We start from the raw sequence: 25,609 nt of genomic DNA, 5'->3' as shown, positions 1-25,609 counted from the left end.
TTCCATGCAGTTTCCTGCTGCTGCAAAGCTCCCTGCAACATCATGTGTAGGAAGAATTATGAACCAAGTTCGTATTTCAACCTGTGCACAGACCAAGGTTTGTGCGTATCTCTAATTGTAAGCAAAGCAGTAGAAAGGAGAAAACCAACGTTTGTATTTAATTTAAGGGGAAAGTGTTATATTAAGACTCGGAAGTGCTGCATATCTGTCCATGTTCAGATTAATTGGTGTGTTGTGTAATTTCAAAGACTTTGCTTTCCATTTCCAGAGACAATGGACCTCAGATAGCCTATGTTCGTGACTTCAAAGCGAAGGTCCAATACTTCCGATTTTGGTGCCAGGTAATTCATGTTTCATTTGAAAATGTATTTTTGGAACTCTCAATATTGCCTAGGAAGCATTTAACTGTTAACTTGGGAGCAAGAGTCTGCTTGTATGTTGCACATTTTGTCATGTATGTTTCTAACACTGCTGCCACTTGCACATAACCCCTGTGACCTGGGTCCTTCTCGAGACTGAGTGATTTTGTGGCAGCAGCAACTTGTAGATGAAACATAACAAAGAAGGCAAGTGTGGAAGGAAGATAATCTCCCTTCTTTGAGTCAGAGAAATACCCCCATCACATGACTAAGAGATGGCCCAAGAGTGCATCAGGACATCCTCCTGTGATGTCAGGATGGACGCATTCTTGGCATATCCCTAACTTTATCATGCATGCTGGGTAACATTCATCCAAACTTACTCCTTGTTAGATAGATATAAGCTTTAAAATTCACAACTGTGCCTCGTACTTGTGTCACCCCTTCTAACTGGACAAAGAGGCACCTTTTACCGTGGTGATTCTCTTTATTTAGCAGGGGGAGAGTAACTGGCCCTATCCACCCCCAGCACAGTACTTCCAGTGACTGTTGCTGGTGTGTGTCTTATGTTTCTTTTTAGAATGTGAGCCCTTTGGGGACAGGGAGCCATCTTATTTGTTTGTTATCTCTCTTTGTAAACCGCCCTGAGCCATTTTTGGAAGGGCGGTATAGAAATTGAATTAATAATAATAATAATAATAATAATGCCATTCACCAGTCTGCAGGTGTGTTTAAATATTAAGTGACTGATTTGAGTTTTTAAAGCTACTTCTTTTATTTCAGCAATTGGCTATGCCCCAGCATATAAAAATCACAGTGAGCAGAAAAACATTGTTTGAAGATTCATTTCAGCAGGTAATAAGCTAAGCTTGAGTTCTTCCTAAATGTAAACCTTTGCAGGACTTCTCGATTTGGATTGTGTTTAACTCTTTTAGCCCTCTCTTCCTGTTCTAGATCACATTTCTCATTAAATGGACTAGTGCAATTGTTCAAGGATCTAATGATAGGGAGCACTCACAATCTCCTCAGTTGTGTTCAAAACTGTATTCTAAAAGGACAGAACAAAAAAAAAAAAAAATGAAGCCACAACAAATCAACTACTACTGCTTTAATGCAAAAGCTGCTGTGATAACTCCTAGAATGTTAATCTTAATTTTTTTTCCCCTACTAAGATAATGAGCCTCAGCCCTCAGGACCTACGGAGACGTTTGTGGGTCATTTTTCCAGGAGAGGAAGGATTAGATTATGGAGGTGTTGCACGGTAAGGATGACTTTTGTCAAACAAAGCCATAGACATTAATTTTCAGAGGATATTGACAATTAAACTTTTTAAACAAAATATGGATGTTAAACTTTTTAAAATGTTGGCCCTTTTTTATTAGAGGTTTCTAAATACCTCTAATTCTGTACCCAGCTTGTCAGTATCTAGAAACTATTTCAGATTTAGAGCTCTAGACATAACTTTGAAGTAGACTGTCATGCATAAGCAACAAATTTGGACTGTAGTTTGCTAATAGATAAATGAAAGTGAAACTCATCCCATTAAGATTCATATTTCAGCTAAATGAGGCTAGACTAATGCACAAACATTTTACTCTCGATCTAGCATAGCAAAACAAAACCTTAATAGCCAAGCTGGTTCCCAATTGTAGTATTTAATAGCATTCGAAGTAAGTACACCTCCAATGCTGTGCCAGTTCTTAGTTTTCTATACACAGCACCTTAAAATAGCCTTATCTGCTCTGGCCAGTTAAATTGTACAACCTCTGTTCTAGCACCAGCACATCAGAATGCACGTGTCAACCTTCGCTCTTAAAAGCATCAAGCATGTAGTATTTATAAAACGAAAATCTGATTCCATATCTGAAGTCACAGTGCTACAGTTTGAGCATAGTTAACTTCACACACTGGTGGTGTAGCAGCGTCTAAGAGATGGCTATTCGCTCCTCGGTTTCCATCACAGCTTTTAGAAAAAACATAAAATCTTGGCTTTTTGCCCAGGCATTTATTTGATTCTCTGCTGCTGCTCCTTATAATCTTTATTGCTTTCATGCATTTTGTTTTAAATTTTTTAATCAGATTTGTTTAATATTTTTTCCCCACTTAATATTTTAATTGTGTCTTTTTTACCATCTTGTGTTAAAAATTTTTTTGCTGTAAACCGCCTTGGGATTGCTTTAATGAAAGGCGGTATATAAATTTAACAATAAATAAAATAAATAAATAAGAGATGTGCATAACATTTCAAGAGTAGTGGCCTGCTTATGAAAAGAGTACCCTGACCTCAAGCAGCAACACTTGCCATGCATATATGAATCATTGGCTCGCTACATCAGGCATTTAGGGTTTTCTTTGGAAAAGAAAAGTGAGGTATAAATAACAAATGAAATGAGTAATCCCATGATTATCGCTCATGTAGCTGAATATTTCTAGAACGTCTACTTTGCGAACAAGTTGTGCTGTGCTGCAAAAACAGTTGACATGTTCATTCCAGCTAGCTATACCCAGGCTGAACAGAATACTTTGTCAAATAAGTAACTGTTGGTTTTGAAGGTATTATCATTAGAGAATCTGCATGCAATGTCTAAAATTATTGTTGTTGGTTTTTTGTGGTGTTGACCGTGAGTTCTTTGTATGGTTTCAGGGAATGGTTCTTTCTGTTATCGCATGAAGTGCTGAACCCAATGTATTGCCTGTTTGAATATGCAGGGAAGGATAACTACTGTCTACAGATAAATCCAGCTTCTTACATCAATCCAGACCATCTGAAATACTTCCGCTTTATTGGCAGATTTATTGCCATGGTGAGTTCAGAGCATTGAATAACATACAGGCAGGTTGTGGGGGAAGACTGTAAGGACAAGTGGAAAGTCATGGTAGGTGGGGATGAGGATCTGCCCAATACAAATCATTTCCTGTTTCTTCTAAACCTGAAGTAGAATCTCTTTAAGTCTGTGTTTGGAGCCAGGAAAACCTAAATCGTAACCTCAGTCAGTAGAGTTGGCCTTTTCCATGTTCTTACTCAGTCAAGGACTTCATTAGTTAGTGGCTTTGAAATCTAACCTGCATGAATTATAATCTGTGCCCCCATGGATGAACAGAGTGTGGGACTAAACTCACACTTTCTGTGCTGCCATTTTTCTTTCCTTTCTTGTGACCAGTAGGCATAACTGAAGAGCATTTACCTATGAAAACTAGTGACTTTCAAGTGGGGTTTGGTCTATCATTTTTTTCCAAATTCTGGATTGTAGGTATTTGTGTACGGGTTGTGAGAGTGAATAGACAAGGATTTTAAAGCAAGATGCACTCTGAAAAAGTTATAAAATAAATATTAGTTTTTATCTTTTGCAGGCTTTGTTCCATGGGAAATTTATAGATACGGGTTTTTCTCTACCATTCTACAAACGTATTCTTAACAAGCCAGTGGGACTAAAAGATTTGGAATCTGTAGATCCTGAGTTTTACAACTCCCTCATCTGGGTAAAGTAAGTTTCTGATTTCAACTTCTCCATTCTTGAAATCATCCAAATATTTAAATGTATGATACTTATATGTATGTGGATGTGTGTACTGTGCTATGATTTGATACATGCTCTGTTGTTCAAATTCATTTTTGCAAATATTTGAAATCCACCAACATTTCCAATTTTGCTATTCAAAGTTGAATTAGCATTTTTCTTATCAATTTTTTCCTTAACAATAAAGTGCTTTAGATACATTCACATCTCTCTAATTTTGGCAGGCATCAGATATGAAATATCAGTAATCAAATACAGAATACTACTGTGTGCTGAAATTCATCTATTGTCAAAAGTGAACTGTCAAATATCATTAGAGAGCCAATGTTGATACAGAAGGGAAGGATATAAATAACACAAACAAATGGGTATTAAGAAAATATATGTGAAAAATACTCAGCACCAAAATTCAAGGGGAGAATTTTTAATGTATATATATTTTTTCTTATTAAAATACAGTGCCTTGAAAAATCTTACAATGTATAGGGTATTGAAGATGTATTTTAGAATATGATCTGACTTGTGACATCAAAAAGTACTATATAGATCTGCTGATTTTAAATAAGAATTTTTATTGAAAAGTAAACCAAAGAAGACAAAGACAAATCACCATAAAGACAATACAAAACAATACAAAACAAATCATTTTTTGTAATGAAAAACCTCATTTTTCTAATTAATTACAGCAGTAAAGAAAAAATATCTAAAACAAGATAAAGCAAAAGAAATCCAGACTCTTAAAATTGTAAAATCTAATCTATTCAGCTTCTTGAAAGTTGCATATCGAAAACACTATAAGTCAAATCCAGAAAATGGGAACAAAATTTGACCATAACGGATATTATAATTTATAAAGGGTCCCCAAACAGACATGAATGATTCAGTAGAGATACCATGTACATAAGCCGAGACTTTTGAAACTGAAGCATAGTCCCACACTTTCAAAAACCAATTGTTTAAGGAAGGAATTTCCAAAGTGTGCCATTTAGATGCATATATAATCCTAGCTGCTGTAATCATATATAAACACAATTCGTTTGATTTGGTGGGAATATAAGGTTTTATCATACTTAAAAGAAAAATTTCTGGAAGGAAGGGGATCTTAACTTCTAAGATGTGTGATTTTAAAAATTAAGGGAAATGTGCAGACTAAAATGTGTGCGAATGAAATGTTCCCTTTGATGCATAGGTGGGTTCAGGGAAGAGACTATTTTTGCTGATCCCTGTCCCTTTGCAGCCTACTGTGCTCACTGAAAATATATCTCTGAGAGTTAGGGAACCCTCAGGGACAGATTTTCAGCAGGCGCCAGTAGCTGCAGAAGGCACTGGGAACTAGTGAAAATCCCACTGACTTCTGTGTGTTTGAGCAGAAGCATTCTGCTTGTACACAATTTAGTCTCCATGTTGTCCTATGGCTACAATTCTGTGCTTGAAATTAATGGGACTTCCAAGTAAGCATGGTTAGGATCAGACTGTAAAAATACGTTTCTGTAGTTAATGGCATGTGGCATCTCATTTGCAGGGAAAACAATATTGAGGAATGTGGCCTCGAGATGTATTTCTCCGTTGATAAAGAAATTCTAGGTGAAATAAAGAGCCATGACTTGAAACCCAATGGCAGCAACCTTCTAGTTACTGAAGAAAATAAGGAGGAATATACTAGGTAAGAAAAAGTTAGGTGATTTTAAGTATATTTTTTAATCTTGTATCAGATTTCACCCTGCCTATCTATCTAAACTGCTCAAGGTAATGGGACTATGGTAATAAAATGACTAATTTGGGAAAAGACTCCTGTTTGGATCCAGAATTGCATGGGCAGAAGGTTACTCATGTATTAGGATTTTCACACCACCTTCTCCCTAGGGATGTGCCTGAACCAGTTTGGTGCCTCAGGATGGAAGCACCAAACCAATTTGGGCGGGTGCACCCAAGCTGATCCAGTGGAGAGAGGATCGGTTCTTTTTAAAAAGGAGGAATGCAGGTGCTTACCTGCTCCTCCTCCGCTCATTTGGGACCAGCACAGGCTGCTGGGAACAAGGAAGCTGCTGCATATCTTGCACGCCAGCACCAGTCCCAGATGAGCAGTGGAGTGGCGGAGAAGTAGGTAAGCACCTGCGTTCCTCCTTTTTAATGGAACTGGTCCCTGCCCTGCCCTCAGCTGCTAAGCCGGCTTGTACATATCCCTCCTACTTCTCATTGGGAGAAGTACCCCCTCCAAAAGCCACTTGTAGCCCCTCCAAAGCCACTCCTGAGAACAGTATATAACATGGGACAGAGGGACTGCAGGACGTGGGAATTGGCAGAAATTGAGCAAGGGGCAACTTATGGACATGAGTAGATTTTGCATGCACAATATGATTTAACATTATCCTAATTCTGTGTGATAGAACATTAATACTACCAGTAGCTATTTGTCTTTGTGATATTGTGAATGTGACTGCTTAGCAAACAAGTAACTCAAAGCACAAAGAATACATTCTTTTAGTAATATTTTGTAGATTTTGGAAAGTATTGTCAGTGGCATATGAACATTGACATGTTGCTGTAACAATCTACTCTCTTTCAACTTCCACAGCTAAGCTTTGCATGGTAATTCCCTTTTCTGTCTCATGCTCTATTAGATAGACTTTATTCTGTTTCTTGCTCAGCTGAACAGTAATTCAGCATATACTATCTTGTTTCCAGTTCTCCTGATAGTATAGCTTTGAATTTAGCATAATATCTTATTCTGCAGATTTCCTGGTACTTTTCATCACATTTATTTATGAAGAACTGAATTGCTGCTTGAGAGCAACGTTTCATGATGGATTGCTATATTTGCCATGTTTGTCAAATACTTGTGGCTTCTTTTAAACCCAGGCACTCATGCCTGCCTCTTTACTAAACCTGGCAAAGCTAAAGCAGTATTTTCACTTGCCTTGTACTGACTGCCCCCTATACATATACACATATACATAGAGAGAGGGAGGGAAGAATTAGAATATGTCCCTCAATACATGCCTCTGCCTCGAGTCAGCTACACAGTGAGGTTTCTTTTCCCTTTTCCCCCTCACAAATGTTCCATACAATCCTCTTGGCAAGCTCTTATAGACACACACAAATTTGATGTTACCACAAAACCTAATGAGAGCAATTTTCTTTTTGTAGAAATTCAAAATGTATTTATTTCAACTAACTCTTAAAAGGACCTTGTTCAGAAGGCAGACTATTAAAAGAGACCTTTCTTGAAGAAAATGTGTCAGTCTGGGATTCACTATGATTTAGCAAAATCTCACATTGTAAAGATGGGGGCAGAGGGCAAAGACCCAGCTGTGGTTTAATATGTGCTTTTCAGTTTCTGCACCTCATCATTTATCCATTTTTCCATGGATTTATTAAAAAACTGACGCTTATTCAGCAGACGATTCTGAACTTTAAAATGCCTGCTTTAATGGACAAATAGTGCAAAGGGAAAGCTTTGAGACACCATGGGAAGTTGGGTGAAATAACATGATAGAATGCTATTTTACCTCTCCACGCATAATACTCACGTGCCTGTGGAATAAGGTTTTTCTCAAACTGGCATACCTTGAACAATGATATTTGATCTTCTGCCTCTTATAATTTTCCCTAACCAGTAGTAAGTAATAATTAGCTCATTAAAAATTAACAATTGCAGATTTTGATCAATGGGCCAATTTTGAATGTGTAACTGTATTTCCTTACACCAGACTAGTGGCAGAATGGAGACTTTCCCGAGGTGTTGAAGAGCAGACACAGGCTTTCTTTGAAGGTTTCAATGAGATATTACCACAGCAGTACTTGCAATACTTTGATGCCAAGGAATTAGAGGTAAGGCTGATCTTTGGGCATACTGTAAGACTTAGCTGCAAAATTGCTAGCATATTTGCAGGGGATTAAAGATCCGGGGCAGTTCCCTGACTTGAATCTGTTGAAATTGTTAGAATAAAAGGAAGGCCATTGCAATTGGCTTTAGTCTATAACCTTGGCTAGGCAAGGTATGTATCTGCTTACAGGGATACAGTAATTAATTACACTATTATTTGGCATCCTGCATTTGGTCCAAGGACAGCTTGCAACAATTAAAAAAAACATTGATAAAGATTATTAAAAACTAACAGAGCAACCAAATGTCTTGGGGTGAAAACAATGTAACAGATTAAGGCTGAGATCCCGTCACTTTGGAGTAATTGCCTTTGAACTCAGTGTGGCTTACTTCTGAGTAAACCTTTTCAAGATCTGGCTGCAAAAGAACTAAAAAGCCTGGACAGAATGAGACATCTTCACTTAGTGCTGAAAAGACACAAGAGTTGCTGCCACAGGTGAGCTTCCCTTGGATAGCATTCTGTAGTTCAGCACCACAATCCACAGCCAGCTGCAGACTTCAGGGGACCATCAGCAAACTGTCCTTTATGGGCTCCTTCCACCCCCACCACATGAAGGCTGTGGGCACAGAGGTGGACACAAGGTTCAGCTGTGTGTCCTTCTAATTACCCTGGGTGGACCCATAGCAGCTGCGTAGTAATGCCAACCTGTGATGCCAGCCCTGGAAAAGGCTCTATGCCTGGTCTTCCCCCACTTCCTGTCCAAAGGCAGGGAGATTCAGAGGAGGGCCTTTGTCAATTACCTTAAGACTTGGCCAAGTTCACATGGGACAAGGTGATTCTTAAGATTCTGGAGTCTCAAGTCATTTAGGGCTTTAAAAGAGCCAATATTTGGAATTGTGCCCAGAAATAGCCTGTTAGATGCATCTTCCTTTGGTACATATGAAGCTCCTCTAAATAAGGTTGCTACCTTATACTGGTAGCAGAATTATTTAGGTTGATATTGTCTGGGTAACTAAGCCAGCTTCACCAAAAGCAAAACAAACCCTAAATACATTAATTCTGGGGAGTCCTAGGAGGTATTCACTATTCCTTTAACACATCTAGAAATCATAGCAACAAAATTTGCAGACCTTGGTAGGAATGTGCATGGAACCAGTTCTGTGCACTCTCGGTAGGGGTGGTGGGTCACTTAAAAGGCAGGGAAGGCACTGCCTACCTGCGAGCCCCTGCCCTGCCCCTTCCCCTCCGCCGGCGCTTTCCCCCAAAGCGGCCACAGCGTGCCTGCTTGCAGCCAGGATCAGTGTTACCACGCAAATGGCTGACGTGCACGCATGGCAACACTGATCCTGGCTGCAAGCAGGCAAGCTGCAGCCTCACACACCTGCTCGTTGGAAGAGCGCCAGAGGGGAGAAAGCGGCGCGGAAGGGGCTGGCAGGTAGGCAGCGCCTTCCCTGCCCCCTTAAAGCGACCCCCCTGCCCCCTCCGAACTGATTCAAACACCAGTTTCCGGAACCGGTTCAGCACTCCTAGACTGAAGCGCTGAACGGTTCCATGCACATCCCTAGATCCTTGCTGATATTTCTCTTTTTCTATTCCATAAAGGTGCTTTTGTGCGGAATGCAAGAGATTGATTTAACTGACTGGCAAAGGCATACCATCTATCGACATTATACCAGGACAAGCAAACAGATTATGTGGTTTTGGCAGGTTTGTGTTTCTTTAGTAGACAAGATTTGTACACATTTTATGGCACCAAAAAATCACTAATGCAAAATAGTCTTTTGTTCTTGTGCAAACAGTTGTCTAGATATTATCCTTGTAAACACAGACTACAAATTATCATCTTTTCTTTGGTTCAATCAAAACTTTGGTTAAGGTGTTAGATGTGAGAGGCTTTGGATCAAATCCTTGCATAGTTATAGTTATGCTGGATGACCCTGTTGTGTGTCAGTCTTTCAGCTTCTCTTACCCATCTGTAAAATCAGAACAGTAGTGGTTTCTCCAGCAGAATGATATGACAGTACCGAATACTGTTAAGCACTTCAACTCTTTAAAACATATATGTAAGGAATAGGTATTGGTGAACCAAACATTCAAGCAAGAATTAGATGATAGGTTTTTAAAAGTATCATAAATAATGGTCTACAAATACAGTATCCATTGGTGGTGTGTGGTGGATTTGTGTTTTCTGCACAAGTACTGTTGTGTGACTGCCACCTTGTGGTTATCAGGCCTATCTAATCCAGCACTCTGTTTCACATAGTGGCCCATCAGATGCCTGTGGAAGCCACACAACCAGGAGATGAAGGCATGCACTTTCTCCTGCCTCTGCTCCTCTGCAACTGATATTTGGAACCTATCTCCTGCCTCTGAACATGGAGGTAGCTTGTAGACATCAGGATTAGGAACCATTGATAGATTTCTCCTCTATTAATTTGTGTAAGCCCTGCTTAAGACCATCCAAGCTGGTGGCCATCACCACATTCTGTGGCAGAGAATTCCATCAATTAATTATGCACTTTGTGGGGAAAGTACTTCATTTTGTCAGTCCTAAATTTCCTGGCAATCAGTTTTTGGGATGACCCCTTGATCTGGATCAAGACCCATTGAGATCCATAAGGATAGGGACTGCGCCTGTGCAGGACCCTCATGGTAGAATGCCACAGCTCCTCAGGGCAACATGCTATTTAAAGGCAGGCCAGGCACCCTGTTCTCCAGTTCTTTTTCCGACAGCTGTTGCATTCAGACCTTGGATTGTCACTCCTTGTCGGATATGTTCTTCACTGTGAGTTCATCTGTTTAAAAAACAAAAAAAGACTTTTATTTTCGGAATTATTGACTTTGGAGGGGCCTCCGAACTTGGTCGGTGTTACTTCGACCTTATAACAGATTTTGACTATTATTATTGGACAATCCTGAAATGGCTGAAGAGAAACGGAGTTTTAAGAGGTGCAAGGGCTGTAATGCCAAGCTTCTCTGTAAGGATCTCCATGATCTAGGTCTCATTTGCCTGGGTGAGGAGCACAATTTCCACTCCTGCAAGATATGTTTATCTTTTTATAAACAGACTGGCAAGAATCGGGCTCTGTGACTTTGTGCCACCATTTATGATGAAGTATTGATTCTGTTGATGCTGGGCAAGCCCTGTCTTTTGACTTCCACATAGACATCTAAGGATTCCGCACCAACATCGGAGCATACCCCCTCGAGACCATCGAAGCCTTCAGCATTGACCTTGACGTCAGCTACCTTCAAAAGGCCGAAGCCCCCCTCGAGGTCTCCTGAAACTTGGACATTGGATCCTTCGAAGTCTAAGGAAAAGTGGTCAAGATCGGATTGTCCTTCATCTTTTCTGCGACTGAAGAAAGCTAAGACTGTGGACTTGACAAGGGAGAAGACACCGTCTCCACCTGGTCGGCAGAGCCTTCTGTTGAAATCAACGAGGTTGACAACATCCTTCGATACTCACCATCACTTGACATCGAGACCTTCAATGTCAAGGAATGGGACAAGGCAGACTTTGGAGATACCAGGGCAAGAGGAACCGTTTGATGTCAGCCATCCTTTGACACCAAGACTGTTGAAGTTGAGGGCTTGGTCCTTGTTCCCAGCCCCGACACCAGTTGATTCCTTGGCATCCTGGTGTGGGCTTTGAGGCAGGTGACCCTTCGATGCCAGGCCCTGATACCAACGTTTGATGTCGAGGAGGAGAACCCGGAAAGAAGTGCCATTTAAGACCTTGCTACAGCCTGTACCTTGCTGCCGATATTGGACTCCAATTCGAGCACCCCATCAACATTCACATTCAGAGGTTTTCTATCCCAGGCTACTGATGGGGGAAGCTCCTAGGGGCTCTGTTGCTGAATGGCTGGTTGATCAATCTACTTTGGTGCCATACACACTGACTGCTGCTCATTTGATGGGTCCTTCTTCATGGCATTCATGTGATTTTTCTCATCTGTAAGCTGTGGGTGGAACACTTGCCTCTGCAACTATGGGGACCCACCTCCCCAGGCAAGACACCACCAGATTCACAATCCCAGTGCTTCTGCCAGTGTCCATCATCAAGCTGGCACGCCATGCCCCTGCATGGCACCACATAACATCGGACCGCTGGGTCCTGAAGATCATATCATTGGGAGACACCATAGAGTTCAAGACAACCCCAAGATTTTCAGGGATGAAGTTCACTCAATCCTCCCAGGCATTACTGGAAGACGTGAAGGAGCTGTTAGCATAGGGGGCAATCACCCTGGTGCACTGGGTGCATAGGTGGGAGGGTTTTTGCTCCTGCTACTTTCTGATACTGATTTACCCAAGAGGGATGTCTGGATGTGGCCTATCATGGATCTACACCACCTGAACAGGTTTGTCAGTGTACGAAAGTTCCTCATGATAACATTGCAAAAGATCTTGCCTCTTCTATATCAGGAGAAATGGCTTGTAATGCTGGATCTCAAAGATGCATATTTTCACATTGGCATTAGAAAACACAGAAAGTATCTGAGATTCGCAGCAGGAAATCAAGTGTACCAATACACAGTCTTAAACTTCGGACTTTCCACTGCCCCAGGGTATTTACCAAGTGCATGGCTGTGGTGGTGGCTTACCGAAGGACTCTGGGTATATTGCTCTACCCGTATCTAAATGACTGTCTCTTGACTGCTTAAGACGAAGGAGAGTTGCATTCTCAGACATCATACGTTTTGTCTCTCCTCTAAGACTTGGAGATCTAGGTCAATTGGAAGAAGTCCCATCCGGAGCCACTTCGTGTCATCAGTTACATTGGCAATGAAGACCTTCCTAACGCTTCTGCGAGGCAAAGTTATAGTTACACTAGCTCTTTGTCTTTAATCTTTAGCAAGTTGTCTGATGAGAGGGAGGGGTGAATTAACCTAACACTCCCTAATGCAATTCTGACTTCTAGAATGCATGCAACAAACTATTTGTAAACAAATATATGCATATCAATTATTCCTGATCAGGAGCTTCTTTCATAGCTTTTGTTTATGGGCAGGAAATCTTTGTGACATGCATGCACATATGGTGGGAGTGAGGTCTCTGCAAATATTTTACATACCCTCTCTTTCAGTTTGTGAAGGAAATAGATAATGAGAAGAGAATGAGACTGCTACAGTTTGTTACTGGAACATGCCGATTACCAGTTGGAGGATTTTCTGACCTCATGGGTATGCAAAATTATTTTTCTGAAGTGTACAAGAGCCCAAATGGCCCTATGTGGTAGCGGGGTGGTTTTGAGAATGGGTTGAAAACCTTGGTCATTTATTAATGAAATGGGTTATCTGCTAATTTCTGTCGGTGAAATCAGAATAGTGGTTGAACAAATGTTTCTTGTGACAAATAATTGGCTAAAAAAAAAATCTTAAGTTTAAAAGTGTTAATGAACAATATTATGTATGTTTGTTTTCATAAACTAGGAGAAGCTAAATGCAGTTGATTTGAATGAGCTTGCTTCGGTACCATTCCTTTAATACTTTGAAGGGGCATGTGCACTCAAAGGTGGTGGTTTCCCTGTCCTTACTTTGATGGGTTAGATCTGTAGTTTTCAAAGACTTTTGGGACTGGTCCATATTTATAACCACACTTTGATTAGTTTTGTCTTTCTCTGCTGAATACAGCAGCACTCCAGCAGCGACCACATAGACTTTAACCAGCCCTGCTACAGTGAATACTACCTCTTCTTCTGTGCATCTGGACAATTTATTTTTAGCCTCTTCCCTGCCACTTGTGTGAGTTTTCGGAACTAACCACTTGTTAACTGGCTCTTGGACTTCAAGTGGAGAGTTGTGAAGGGTCCTTGTGTAAATGACCTTCTTTCACCCTGAGTTACAGATATACAAAGCTGCGAGTACAGTGTGTCTTTGCACAGATCAAGCACAGCAACATCCAGTATTGAGCAAGTTGGACAAGTCTGTACTGCTGTGCCGTCTGCTGCATTCCTAGAATAAAAGGATGGTGATACACAAGTACATAAGAACAGCACTTCTTGATCAGGCCCAAGACCTATCTAGTCCGGCGTCCTTTTTCACACAGTAGCCTACCAGATGCTTCTGGGAAGCCCACAGACAGGTGAAGGCATGCACGCTCTCCTGCTGTTGCTCCCCTGCAACTGATATTTAGAGGCATCCTGCCTCTGGGGCTGGAGGTGGCCTATAGCCCTCACACTAGTAGCCATTGATAAACCTGTCCTCCATGAGTTTATCTAAGCCCTTCTTAAAGCTATCTAGGCTGATGGCTGTCACTGCATCTTGTGGCAGAGAATTCCATAGATAAATTATGTGTTGTGTGAAAAAGTACTTCCTTTTGTCAGTCCTAAATTTCTTGGCAGTCAGTTTCATGGGTTGACCCCTGGTTCTAGTAGTATGCAAGAGGGAGAACCAATCCTCTCTCTCTCCACACCATGCATAATGTTATAGATCTCTCTATCATATTGCCACTCAGTTGTCTTTTTTCTAAACTAAAAAGCCCCAGATGTTGTAGCCTTGCTTTGTAAGGAAGGTGCTTAGGCCTTGTTAATCTTGTTTGACCTCTTCTGCACCTTTTCCAGTTCTATAATGTCCTTTTTAAGGTATGGTGGCCAGAACTGTACACAGTACTCCAAATGTGGCTGCACCATAGATTTGCATAAGCAGGCCTGCCTAACATAAGGCCAAGGGGCCAGATCCCGTGCCTACCCCCCTATATGCATCATCACTTTACACTTGTTAACATTGAGCTGTGTCTGTCATTTTGTTGCCCATAGTAGAGGTAGTATCAGTGTAGCTGGCTTTATGGGAGTTGAAATGTTCCTGGGATACTTTATCATTCCTAGTCCTGTCCATGATATACAAGAGCTTTTTGCCATACCTGACTGGTGGCAGTACCAGTTATTTGGCAAGAGTTCGTTGAGAGAAATTTACACTAAGAAGGGTGCCCTCTAGGGATATAAGCCTAAAACATCTCAATTTTGAATTGAGAACTCTTCTTGTGGGTTCACTTTACCATATGCAAATGTCCAGTCCCTCAGCTGCTGTATTTCCACTGTCTATCATGTTATGGAAAATTGGATGCATATCTTCTAGCATCTTAATTCTGAAATCGTATCTTTTTTTGTAGGGAGTAATGGACCCCAAAAGTTCTGTATTGAGAAAGTTGGTAAAGAAAACTGGTTACCCAGAAGCCATACTTGGTGAGTAGCTTGTAATTGTGTTCAGTTTTCCTTCATTCATTAACTTACTTACTTATTACATTTATATATTGCCTGACTCCAAACTATAGGCAGTTCACAAAACTATATACAAGAAAAACAAAATTAATCAAACTGTTAAAAGCAGCAATTCAAACAATTTAAAACATACAGAGTACTAAAAGCCTGGCTGAAAAAAAAAGTGTCTTAAAGACTCTTTTGAAGGCTGGCAAAGATGTTAAACCCCAAATGTCTATAGTGTATGCATTCCACAGCCTAGGAGCAACTACTTATTCTTGCTATTTTCCTTTTCCTTTTAGCAATGGATTGTGGGCTAGTTTACATTTTTAGGCATACACCTAGCTATTAATATATTCCTAAAAATGTAGCACACATGTATGAATCTGACATGCATTTGCAAACATACCATACAGAGAGATTTTTCAGGGAATTGTGATTGGCTGTAACCACACAGCCAGTCAAAACTCCCTGAAAAATATATGTTTGGTGGCAAACTGAGATTTAGCACTGCATAATGTGTGGAATGGCCCAGAGGAAAGGATTTTTGTTTAGAGATGAACACTTAAATGTTCCCGAGCAATGAAAATAATATATGATTATCTCTTACTCTACTTTGTAGCTGAATATTACTGCAGATGGGCGGAGGGGAGGGGAAATGTTATTACTTCCACAGGGTTGCGGGGGGAGACAGTCAAACAATTTCAGGATGGCTTGGACATAGCAGCATGCTGTCTTGTTTTTAAAATAAATACCTCTACTCTGCAAGCAGTAGCAACAGCCCCTGCTACCGACCATATTTTATAGTCCCTGTATGGGCACAGTCTGCCATCTCCACATCCCCGTCCCAAAGACATTCCCTGATGCGTTCTGGGATTTTGAAAAAATGGCAGCTAGCAAGAGCCAGCTGGCAGAAAGAAAAGCAGTGCTTCATGCACTGGCACTTCATGCACTGGCATTTCCAGTGCTTCATGCACTGGCAGAAAGAAAAGCAGTGCTTCATGCACTGCTGTCGCTGCTGCCCAAAGAAAAGCAGTATTTGCTTTAAAAATAAGAAAACAAGCCACTGCTATCACTCTGATGAGCTCCCTCCTTACCCCCAAATCTAGCTGGGGATTACCACTACAAAAGTAAAGAAGTTTCATCCTACCCTGCAGCACTCAGAGCAGCCCAGAAGTACCCATAAAACAAATTTCGTTGAATTATTTTGGGCCAGCACTACCTGGAAAGTTAAATGTATTCCTTTGAATATATTCCTCAGCATATGTTGGCTTTAGCTAGAATGACAGATTCTCTGCTGGTGGAGGAGGTTGAGTTATCTGTTCCCACATGCTCTAGAGGCAGGACTATGCAAATTTTAGAAGAGCCTTTAAGACCCGGGGGAGGAGATCCTCACCCTGTTTTTGTAGTCCTGCTAGCTCCAAGGACAGTCACTCCATCATCTTCTAACTTCTCCCATAAACATTTCTCCTCTCCTTGTGGAATTCATTTGTACATTTCTTTGGTATTACCATACTTGTCTTATTCTTTCTACCGAAAAGAGAGAGCCATCTTTGCTTGCTTCCCCACTTGCAGTTTCCTCTATTGTATTCTCCCATATCCCCCTGTCCTTTTTTCTGGGCAGGTGAAGACAAAGAATATTCTTGTTGTACAAGAAAAACCTTGGTTCATTTTTTCTACTACTAGTGGCCTCCTTCTCCTATGCTAGAGTACACAGTGCTAAGTGGGGATCTTCTCCCCTGACTCTTAAAGGCTCTTCTAAAATTTGCATAGTCCTATCTTTGGAGCATGTTGGCAGAGATAACCCAATCTACAAGCAAGGAGAAGCCTTCACGGCAGTAGCACATGCACAGAGCCAACTGAACAGTGGGGGCGAAACAGCCTCCCTGTAGCATGCCAGTTCAGGTGACTCTGCCCCACACAGGATTCTGGATACTGGCAGTGAGTAAGTTTCTGCTTGTTAAAGAAATATTTTCCCACCCCCCTGGAACAGCACTCAGCAGCCACTACTGCTTCACGGTAAGTAACCAGTGCTCCTTTTTTTCATAAGCAGATTCTCAGTAAGCTGGATAAACAATATAAGCAATATGGTTTCTGATTATTATTACAGGCACAGTGAGGGAAATAAGTATTTGATCCCCTGCTGATTTTGTCCGTTTGCCCTCTGACACAGAAATGACCAGGCTATAATTGGAATGGTAGGTTTATTGTAGCTGTGAGAGACAGAATAACAACAAACAAACCCTCAAAAGCCCAGTGCCCAAAAGTCAGCGATGGATTTGCATTGTAGTGAGGGAAATAAGTATTCGATCCCTTCACAAAAGATGTCTTAGTACTTGGTGGCAAAACCCTTGTTGGCAATCACAGAGGTCAGACGTTTCTTGTAGTTGGCCACCAGGTTTGCACACAACCCAGGAGGGATGTTGTCCCACTCCTCTTTGCAGATCCTCTCCAAGTCAGAAAGGTTTCGAGGCTGATGTTTGGCAACCCGAACCTTCAGCTCCCTCCACAGATTTTCTATGGGATTAAGGTCTGGAGACTGGCTGGGCCACTCCAGGACCTTCATGTGCTTCTTCTTGAGCCACTCCTTTGTTGCCTTGGCTGTGTGTTTTGGGTCATTGTCATGCTGGAATACCCATCCATGACCCATTCTCAGTGCCCTGGCTGAGGGAAGGAGGTGCTCACTCAAGATCTGACGGTACATGGTCCCGTCCATCGTCCCTTCGATGCGGTGAAGGTGTCCTGTCCCCTTAGCAGGAAAACACCCCCAAAGCATAATGTGTCCACCTCCATGTTTGACGGTGGGGATGGTGTTCTTGGGCTCATAGGCAGCATTCCTCCTCCTCCACACATGGCGAGTTGAGTTGATGCCAAAGAGCTCGATTTTGGTCTCATCTGACCACAACACTTTCGCCCAGTTCTCCTCTGGATCATTCAGATGTGCACTGGCAAACTGCAGACGGGCCTGTACATGTGCTGCCTTGAGCAGGGGGACCTTGCGGGCACTGCAAGATTTCAGTCCTTCACGGCGTAGTGTGTTACCAATTGTTTTCTTGGTGACTATGGTTCCAGCTGCCCTGAGATCATTGACAAGTTCCCCCCGTGTAGTTCTGGGCTGCTTTGTCACCGTTCTCATGAACATTGCAACTCCACAAGGTGAGATCTTGCATGGAGCCCCAGACCGAGGGAGATTGACAGTTATTTTGTGTTTCTTCCATTTGCGAGTTATCGTGCCACCTGTAGTCACCTTCTCACCAAGCTGCTTGGCGATAGTCTTGTAGCCCAGTCCAGCCTTGTGCAGGTCTACAACCTTGTCCCTGACATCCTTCGACAGCTCTTTGGTCTTGGGCATGGTGGTGAGTTTGGAAGTTGAGTGATTGCTTGCTTCTATGGACAGGTGTCTTTTATACAGGTACTGTAACAAGCTGGGATTAGGAGCACTCCCTTACAGAGGGTGTTCCTCATCTCAGCTCGTTACCTGCATATAGTGAAAAGACACCTGGGAGCCTGAAATCTTGCTGGTTGATAGGGGATCGAATACTTATTTCCCTCACTACAATGCAAATCCATCGCTGACTTTTGGACACTGGGCTTTTGAGGGTTTGTTTGTTGTTGTTCTGTCTCTCACAGCTACAATAAACCTACCATTCCAGTTATAGCCTGGTCATTTCTGTGTCAGAGGGCAAATGGACAAAATCAGCAGGGGATCAAATACTTATTTCCCTCACTGTAATACTGTATAACACAGAATATACACTTAGTCATGTCTAAGTATTGACCTACATAAGTTCAGATCAAGAGTATATTTCACATTCATGAAATTAAAGGAGGCCAAGCATCCTGAAATGTTCCAGTTTGTTTTCTATCCTCAAATGGGCGTATTGAGTTCATTCACACAATCAAAAACTGTGTTCTACCCAAGCTTGGGAGCTGTGTCTACTCCCAATTTTCAGTTATGTGAAAGCAAGGTAGGAGGAAAACCTGGGTAGAACACGGTTTTTGATTTGTTTGAAGGACCTCACTCAGTCAATTTTGCCATCTCTGCAGTTGTCCATATCTTGGCTAACCCATGTCAAAGCAGAAAGGATGCTTCACCATATACTAACTAAATATTTTGGCTATTGTCTGCAAGTTTCAAACCTCCCAATGTTCCATTCATACCAACACATCCGTATTTCAAGATGACTTACATGTGTGCCAAGTTTCATCATACTAGCTTGTGTAGAAGATGGTTAGGCATATCCTCTATAATAAAATGGTTAGGTGTGCGCCCGTGTCTCTGCGCCCGTGTCTTTCTCGGGCGTTCTGGGCATGCGTGGAGCGCATGCTCAGAGCGCCCAAGAAAGATATGGCCGCAGGGACACGGGTGGCCATGTTGTCTTCGAGGGAGAGCAAGCAACCGGGGAGAACTCTTGGCGGCGCCGGCGGCGGGACTTTCCGCCCGGCCACCCACAGCGCCGAGCAAGCGGCAAAGCGGGAACCGGGGAGAACTCTGGGCGGCGGCGGCGGCGGAACTCTCCGCCTGGCCGCCCACAGCGACGAGCAAGCGGCAAAGCGGAGGAGGAGGAGCGAGGACTAGCCAAACTTCCCCCGCAAAGGGACAGCAGCTGTTACTGGCACGGCCCGAAGCTGCCGCCGCCGCCAAGCCAGGACTGGGGGTGGCCTGACGGGGAGGAGAGAGGAAAGCCGGGTGGGCAGCCAGCCAGTGAAAAGCCCAGCTGGCCGGACGCGCCATTCTGTCAAGTGTGTGCAGAACGCCGAAGCCAGCACCAGAGCGACGGCTCTGCAGTCCTCCTCCTGCGTCCCTCTGCAGTCCTCCTCCTCCTGCGTCCGTGTCTCTTTCCTCAGCAAGTTTTTGAAGCGGCGACGAATGGCATCACCGTGCCCAGTCTGGGGGTCGCCACATCCCATCACCTGACCCCCCACCTTTTTAGCCTCTACTACTCCCAGTCAGCGTTGCAAGGAGCTGACCCGAGAGAAGGACGGAGAAGCAGCCGCCAGCGCCAAGAAGTGAATCCGCGCAAACTCCCCCCCCCCCTTCCCTTTCCCCTCGGCCTCCTCCTTCGAGGCGTGACAAAAAAATCATTCACCTTCTCAAGGAGTATTATTAGAAAGGGAATTTAAGAAGACCGCAAAAATTGTTTATATGACAAGATGCACACGAGATAAAAGTAAAGTTCCGTAAATACAAGTCAGAGCCACATAATTTAATTTTGGACCACTGTGTAAAATGAGGGAACATTTGTTTCCTTTCATATTGATTTCTAGATGTAGGAAGGGGGTGGGTGAGAATGCTACAGAACCAACAGGAACCTTCTTTAGCATTTTAAAAGAACTGTTTGCCAATTTTCCCTGCAGAAAGATTTGCAGACTGACACAGTTCTTCACCAATACCTAGCAATGGGAAGAAATAACCGATGGAAAATAAAACATGATTATAAAAGTTAAATTTTATTAAAATTACTCTTATTTTTAAAAAAACAAACCAAAAAAAAAAAAAGGGAGACAACAAGCAGAAGGATGTCCAGGTCCCTTGCCCTTGAAGAAACACTGCTCTTGCAGCCATTTCTACACAACTCTCCTAGCGCCCGTTAATGTAACGAGCTTAATTACTAGTAACCATATAAATAGCTGCTACTTACATGAGATATTCCTAAATTTGGGGAGAAGAATGTAGCAGATTCAGGTTTCTATATTCTCATTAATCTTTTTCCTACGTTTAAGAATATCTCTCACAATATATTCATACAGTTTACAATATGTGTATTTCCCTTTTAACCAGGTTGCTGCTGTGAACCAGAGTTGGAGAAAGTTTTCTCCCATTCTTGGTTGTAAATAGTGTTAGTTGTTGGAAGTTTTGGTTTCTGTGTGGTTTGAGTGTGGTGTTTCATTTTCAAAAATCGAAGTTAAGCTTGCTGTTTGTTTTTTTAGTTTCAACCGCTTGGATTTGCCACCATACAAGAGTTATGAACAACTGAAGGAGAAGCTGCTGTTTGCAATAGAAGAAACAGAAGGATTTGGGCAAGAATAACCAATGATGGGAATTTGCACCCGAAGAACGTGAATTCAGATATGGTGTCCGTTCTTCACTGCCTCTGCTTGTTGCACTTCTTACTGTAAACAGGACTTGACCTTGATTTATTTAAACAATTGCTAGTGTATAAATAAATGGATGTACTCTGCAATTTTATTCCAACTCTAAGATTTCTCCTGAGTCATTTGAGAAATCCAAAATTATACAGCTACAAATGAAAGCTTCCCTAACCAGAGGCTTACTGTACTTCTGGGGGTCTGTCTTGAGTCATGTCCATTAACTGGAATGTTCTAATGATTTTTGAAAACTCTCCTTTTGTATTTCTGTTTGAGTAGCATCTTTTTGCTGCTGATGCACTGGGAAGCCCATTGGTAGCTACAATGCTGCAGCATCCTATTTCTAACAGTGCGTACTTGCAGTCAGACCATGGGATGGTGCTGTAAGCAGATCCATTGCTTGTGTTAACTGTTGCTTTTCCAAGTGAGGCCTGTTTCTGCCCTCCCAAAGCTTATTCAGATGCCATCTCAATTCAAGCTATGTAGAGGAGCATGTAGACCTAATGCACCCATCCAGAGCATAGAACTTTTAAAATTCATTTTAGCTTGATCACATTCCTTGAGTTCTCCCTCTATTTGGATTCTCTCTTTCTCTTTGAACTTAGAGGAATTTTAATCTATTCCCAATTGGATGTGCCCAGTTAACATCAGTATTGTTGATGGTACTTCAGTAGCAAATTCGGAAGAAAATGGGAGACCTTTTTATTGGCAACAGCTGCAGTCCATTTCCAGTCCTGTTTGTTGGTTAATGCTTGACACATACAAATGGCCACTAGGCTAGACTAAAGTGGCAACATCAGTTTTCTTCTGAATAAGACTTCCACATACTGGAATATTGGTTCCTTGTAGTGGTCTAAGCATTGCTACAAAGCTGCCAGCTTAACCTCTCTGACAAACTGATGTGTAATAATGACGTTCCAACAAACTTCCAAATGTTACATTAGAGAATCCAGTATCCCTTATGAAATGGTGCACTTTTTAAGCTAGCTCTCTGTTGAGCAGTGTCTTATTGGAAACTTATGTGGATTTTTGGTTTTTAAACTTGTTATTTGGTTTGAGCTTCAGTTATTTATACAGTACCATGCTGTTTCAAAACTTTTTGTTGGAGCTTAAAACAATACTTAAAACTACACTCCCATTTTAAACATGAAAGCACTTGTGGTTCTTGTGCCCAGCTTTGCTGCCTTGTATCCTTTCCTCCAGGCTGTTCTATTTCAGTGTTGTGCATGCTGCTCTGAACCTCTATAGGAGAGAGGGTGACACTTTTGAAACAGCAGTAGTGCATGTTGATTATATATACTTGCATTGTTCTACTGGTGATAGGGGAGTAAAGTTATTTTTAAAGCTGGCCAGGACAGTCAAAGATTGAACATACTACATTTCTGTCTTGGTAGCCAGTATCATCTCCCCATCCAGACTCCTAGCAGGAGGGTGTGATTAATTTGGAGCTATTGAAAGCCGGTAGGCTCAGCCAGTGTATAGCTGACCACCTTTTGGACTCTTCTGGGAGATAATGGCTTGAATCTGAAGATGCACTTGCAAGTGCAGAAAAGACTTCCGCTCTCAAAAGGTGGTGGGAAAGTGGCAGAGAGCAATGGTGACTTGGCCCCCCACTGTGTGCCTAAGGCAGAGCATCAAATGCCACTCCTCCTGTGTACATCATCTTCTCCCCTGACACACACACTTTTTAAAAGTGAGAGGCAGGAGGGCATCTTACTACCTTGCTGGCACCCCAGTAATCTGCTGCCTGAGGCAACTATCTTGTCTCACCTCTTGGAAGGGCTGCCCCTAAAGGACTGACTTGCATAATTCCTGCCCCCACTTCCTGCTGCAACCATCTGTGCCTCATGCCTTCCTGTTCCACAGGGTCCCTCGGCCCTCAGGAGTAGATTGGAGGGGGTGCAGAGGCCTACACAAGGAAGGGGTTGGTGGAAAAGCACTGCTCTCTTCACAGAAGGAAAGTTAGGATCCAGGCCAGTATGAAAAGTCTATTTCCCCTCAGTTGGTGTTTGCAAGAAGGGAGAATGGTTGGACATGCTACTCTTTCCCTCCCTCTCAGTATACTTTCTGGGGGGGTTTCTCTTACAGAAGTGAACCGCTTCTTCCATTGGTAGAGGGTGTTGCAGGGCACACTTGTGAATTCTGGAGATAAGTCTACCTATGCCACCTACCAGAACACTTGATGGATGTATTAGAAATTTAGTTATGGGGGAGAAAAAGCCTTTTATTTTGTTGATTTTAATAAATCTTAGTTATCTAACATTTACAAGACAGAAATTAAATTAAGTGAGTTAACAAGAGTAAGCTATGGGAAATAGTCTGTGTTCTACATAATGCTTCATGATTTGTATAGGGAACTAGGCATATTGTTAATGTATAAATATCATTCAAAAGGCTTTCTGCCCTATATTTTTAAAAATAAAGGATAGTTCTAATTGAAATGGCTAAAGCCCTAGTTCTATAGGGCATGGCTGTTTAATATTTTTATGGCTCAAATGTTTAGTTCAGAAAAAAAGTAAATGCTTGTATATATTTTTGCAGTCTGGGTCTAGCTTATTGGATTGCTTTTAATTTAAATGGCATGTTTGTCTTTACTGCTGTATTCCAGGGGAAATGGGGGCTGGATATCCCAAGCACAAAAAAAGTATTTCAAATATTCATAACTGAGGATATTTAATAAATGAAATCTTGACCATGAAGTATTGTTAAATTAGATTTATTGTAAGCATTATGCTAACAATATCTCTAAAATAAAAATGAAAATTTGCTTTTAAATCCCTTTGCATTATAAAGTATGTTCGTTTTTATGCTATCTTATGTACAATAAAAATAATTTAAGCAGGTGGCACTCTCTTAACATTGTGATAATGTGGGAAACTTGCAAAAGCACAGTATGGTGAGCAGGGTGTCAGGCTGGGCTGAACTGGATTGTGAGCAAGATTTTTGTAAAGATTAGGACTTGTATACTTTCAGCAGCCTGTGGAAAGCAGGAACTGCCACATTCTGTTGGATGCATATGAGAACATCGTAATCGGACCCAACTATTTGAAAATTTGCCTTATGAAAATACAGAATATATATTTCAATCCATTGATCTTAATCTTCTCTAAGCCTTATCTTTCTGGAAAGCTCAGGATAGATTTTATGAAATTGCATATCCAATTAGCATGTGAGGTTTTGTTAAACAATCATGTTTTTATTGTAAAAAGGTCTGGTTCATGTTCATCATGCATACACATTCCAACAGAGTTGAAACTGAAGCTCAGTTCAGTGCATTGGTATCTCCAGCCCCTTTGTGTGATCTGTTGTGTATTTTTTCCAGAATCATTGTTTATGTATATGTGCCCTAGTTAACTTAGTATATAAACTGGGATCAGAGGCACTGGACTGTAAAATATTGTACTGGAATCCCATTGTTGAATTTTCCTTGAACTGTAATTTCAAATACTCAGGTAACTGTAAAAGTCTCTCACCAAGTCAAACTTTTATAAAAGTACTAAAAAGCTGGTCTTTGTTGTCATTCCTTGCATGGTGTAAAATGTTCCTCTTAAGAGTTGAAAGAGTGCAGGAGTCTTCCTTGTTGATGCTCATTCATTCTAATCATCAACACTTATGTGAAAATAAGTGTGTTCTATAGGATTTATTTTTGAGCAGCATACTGCTTCTAAATGTCTTGGGTGGCACAAAGCAAAGGCACCCTGCTTGCATCTGGTATGCTGTAGGCAACAAGACTAGTTGGCTCAAATGCCTCAAAGGATGTAACAGATCTGTGTGAAGAATACCTTCCATAATCTTCAGCAGAGTGGTTTGTGTATTCTGTTCTGTTTTTAAAAAGTGGACTAATAGCTTATCAGGTGTCATCCTTCTGGGACAATGTTTCTCTTTTATTCCACTCTGCCAGGTCTGGGCCTTGTGTGTGTATATATCTTGTTTCATGATGAGCTCAGTCAATGGGAGTGGTTATGGCACCAAGTTTGGAACAAAATATGTATAGTAATTAGCCATGCCCATCCATCTGTTTTTCCATCTCTGGTACTTTCCAATTTTTTGTAACAAAACCTTATCCAAAGTTGGAGTTATATTTCCACCACCAGTCTTGTAACCTAGGAATGTTACCTGTGACATTCCAATTTGCACACTTTTGCCTTTACTGTAAGACCAACTTTTATTCTTTGCAGTACAGTTCGTAAATGTTTAGCATGTTCCCCTACTGATTTGCTAAATATTTCCACGTCATCAATGTAAATTCAGACATGCCTTGTAACAGATAATTAATTAGTCTCTGAAAGGATGCTGGGGAGTTCCTCAGTCCGAATGGCAATGCTAAAAATTCATATAATCCATCAGGAGAGGCAAAGGCAGTTTTTGGAATAAAATTCTTCTCCATCTCCATTTGTCAAAACCCCTTAGGCAAATCCAGCGTTGTGATGACATTCACAGATCCCAGTGTCTCAAAGTGTCCACTCTGGGCATTGGATATGCATCCAGCTATGGTGATCATGTTCAGATGTCAATAGTTGACACAAAATCTAACCTTCAGGTTTGTTAACCAAAACAACAGGTGATGCCCTTGGACTTAAAGATGGTCTGATAACCCCCAAATCTAGCATT

General features: G+C 41.6%; 1 protein-coding gene across 4 annotated transcripts in view; it reads left to right on the top strand.

Moving 5' to 3' along the window:
- The window catches only part of ITCH (itchy E3 ubiquitin protein ligase), a 169,857-nt gene extending 145,353 nt beyond the window's left edge, over positions 1–24,504 (top strand). For all 4 annotated transcript variants that reach the window (XM_053243650.1, XM_053243649.1, XM_053243653.1 and 1 more), the window contains exons 14-24: positions 269–341; positions 1,143–1,214; positions 1,532–1,620; positions 3,004–3,163; positions 3,711–3,844; positions 5,400–5,540; positions 7,588–7,708; positions 9,307–9,411; positions 12,797–12,893; positions 14,821–14,893; positions 20,840–24,504. In XM_053243650.1, the coding sequence (XP_053099625.1) occupies positions 269–341; positions 1,143–1,214; positions 1,532–1,620; positions 3,004–3,163; positions 3,711–3,844; positions 5,400–5,540; positions 7,588–7,708; positions 9,307–9,411; positions 12,797–12,893; positions 14,821–14,893; positions 20,840–20,939 (1,165 nt within the window). In that variant the 3' untranslated portion in view covers positions 20,940–24,504. The remainder of the gene's footprint in view (positions 1–268; positions 342–1,142; positions 1,215–1,531; positions 1,621–3,003; positions 3,164–3,710; positions 3,845–5,399; positions 5,541–7,587; positions 7,709–9,306; positions 9,412–12,796; positions 12,894–14,820; positions 14,894–20,839) is intronic.
- The last annotated feature ends 1,105 nt before the right edge of the window (positions 24,505–25,609 follow it).

The sequence above is a fragment of the Hemicordylus capensis genome, chromosome 4 (assembly GCF_027244095.1).
Source record: "Hemicordylus capensis ecotype Gifberg chromosome 4, rHemCap1.1.pri, whole genome shotgun sequence".
Lineage (NCBI taxonomy): Eukaryota > Metazoa > Chordata > Lepidosauria > Squamata > Cordylidae > Hemicordylus > Hemicordylus capensis.
Note: the sequence above shows the minus strand (reverse complement) of the source record. Positions and strands in the feature narration are given on the sequence as shown.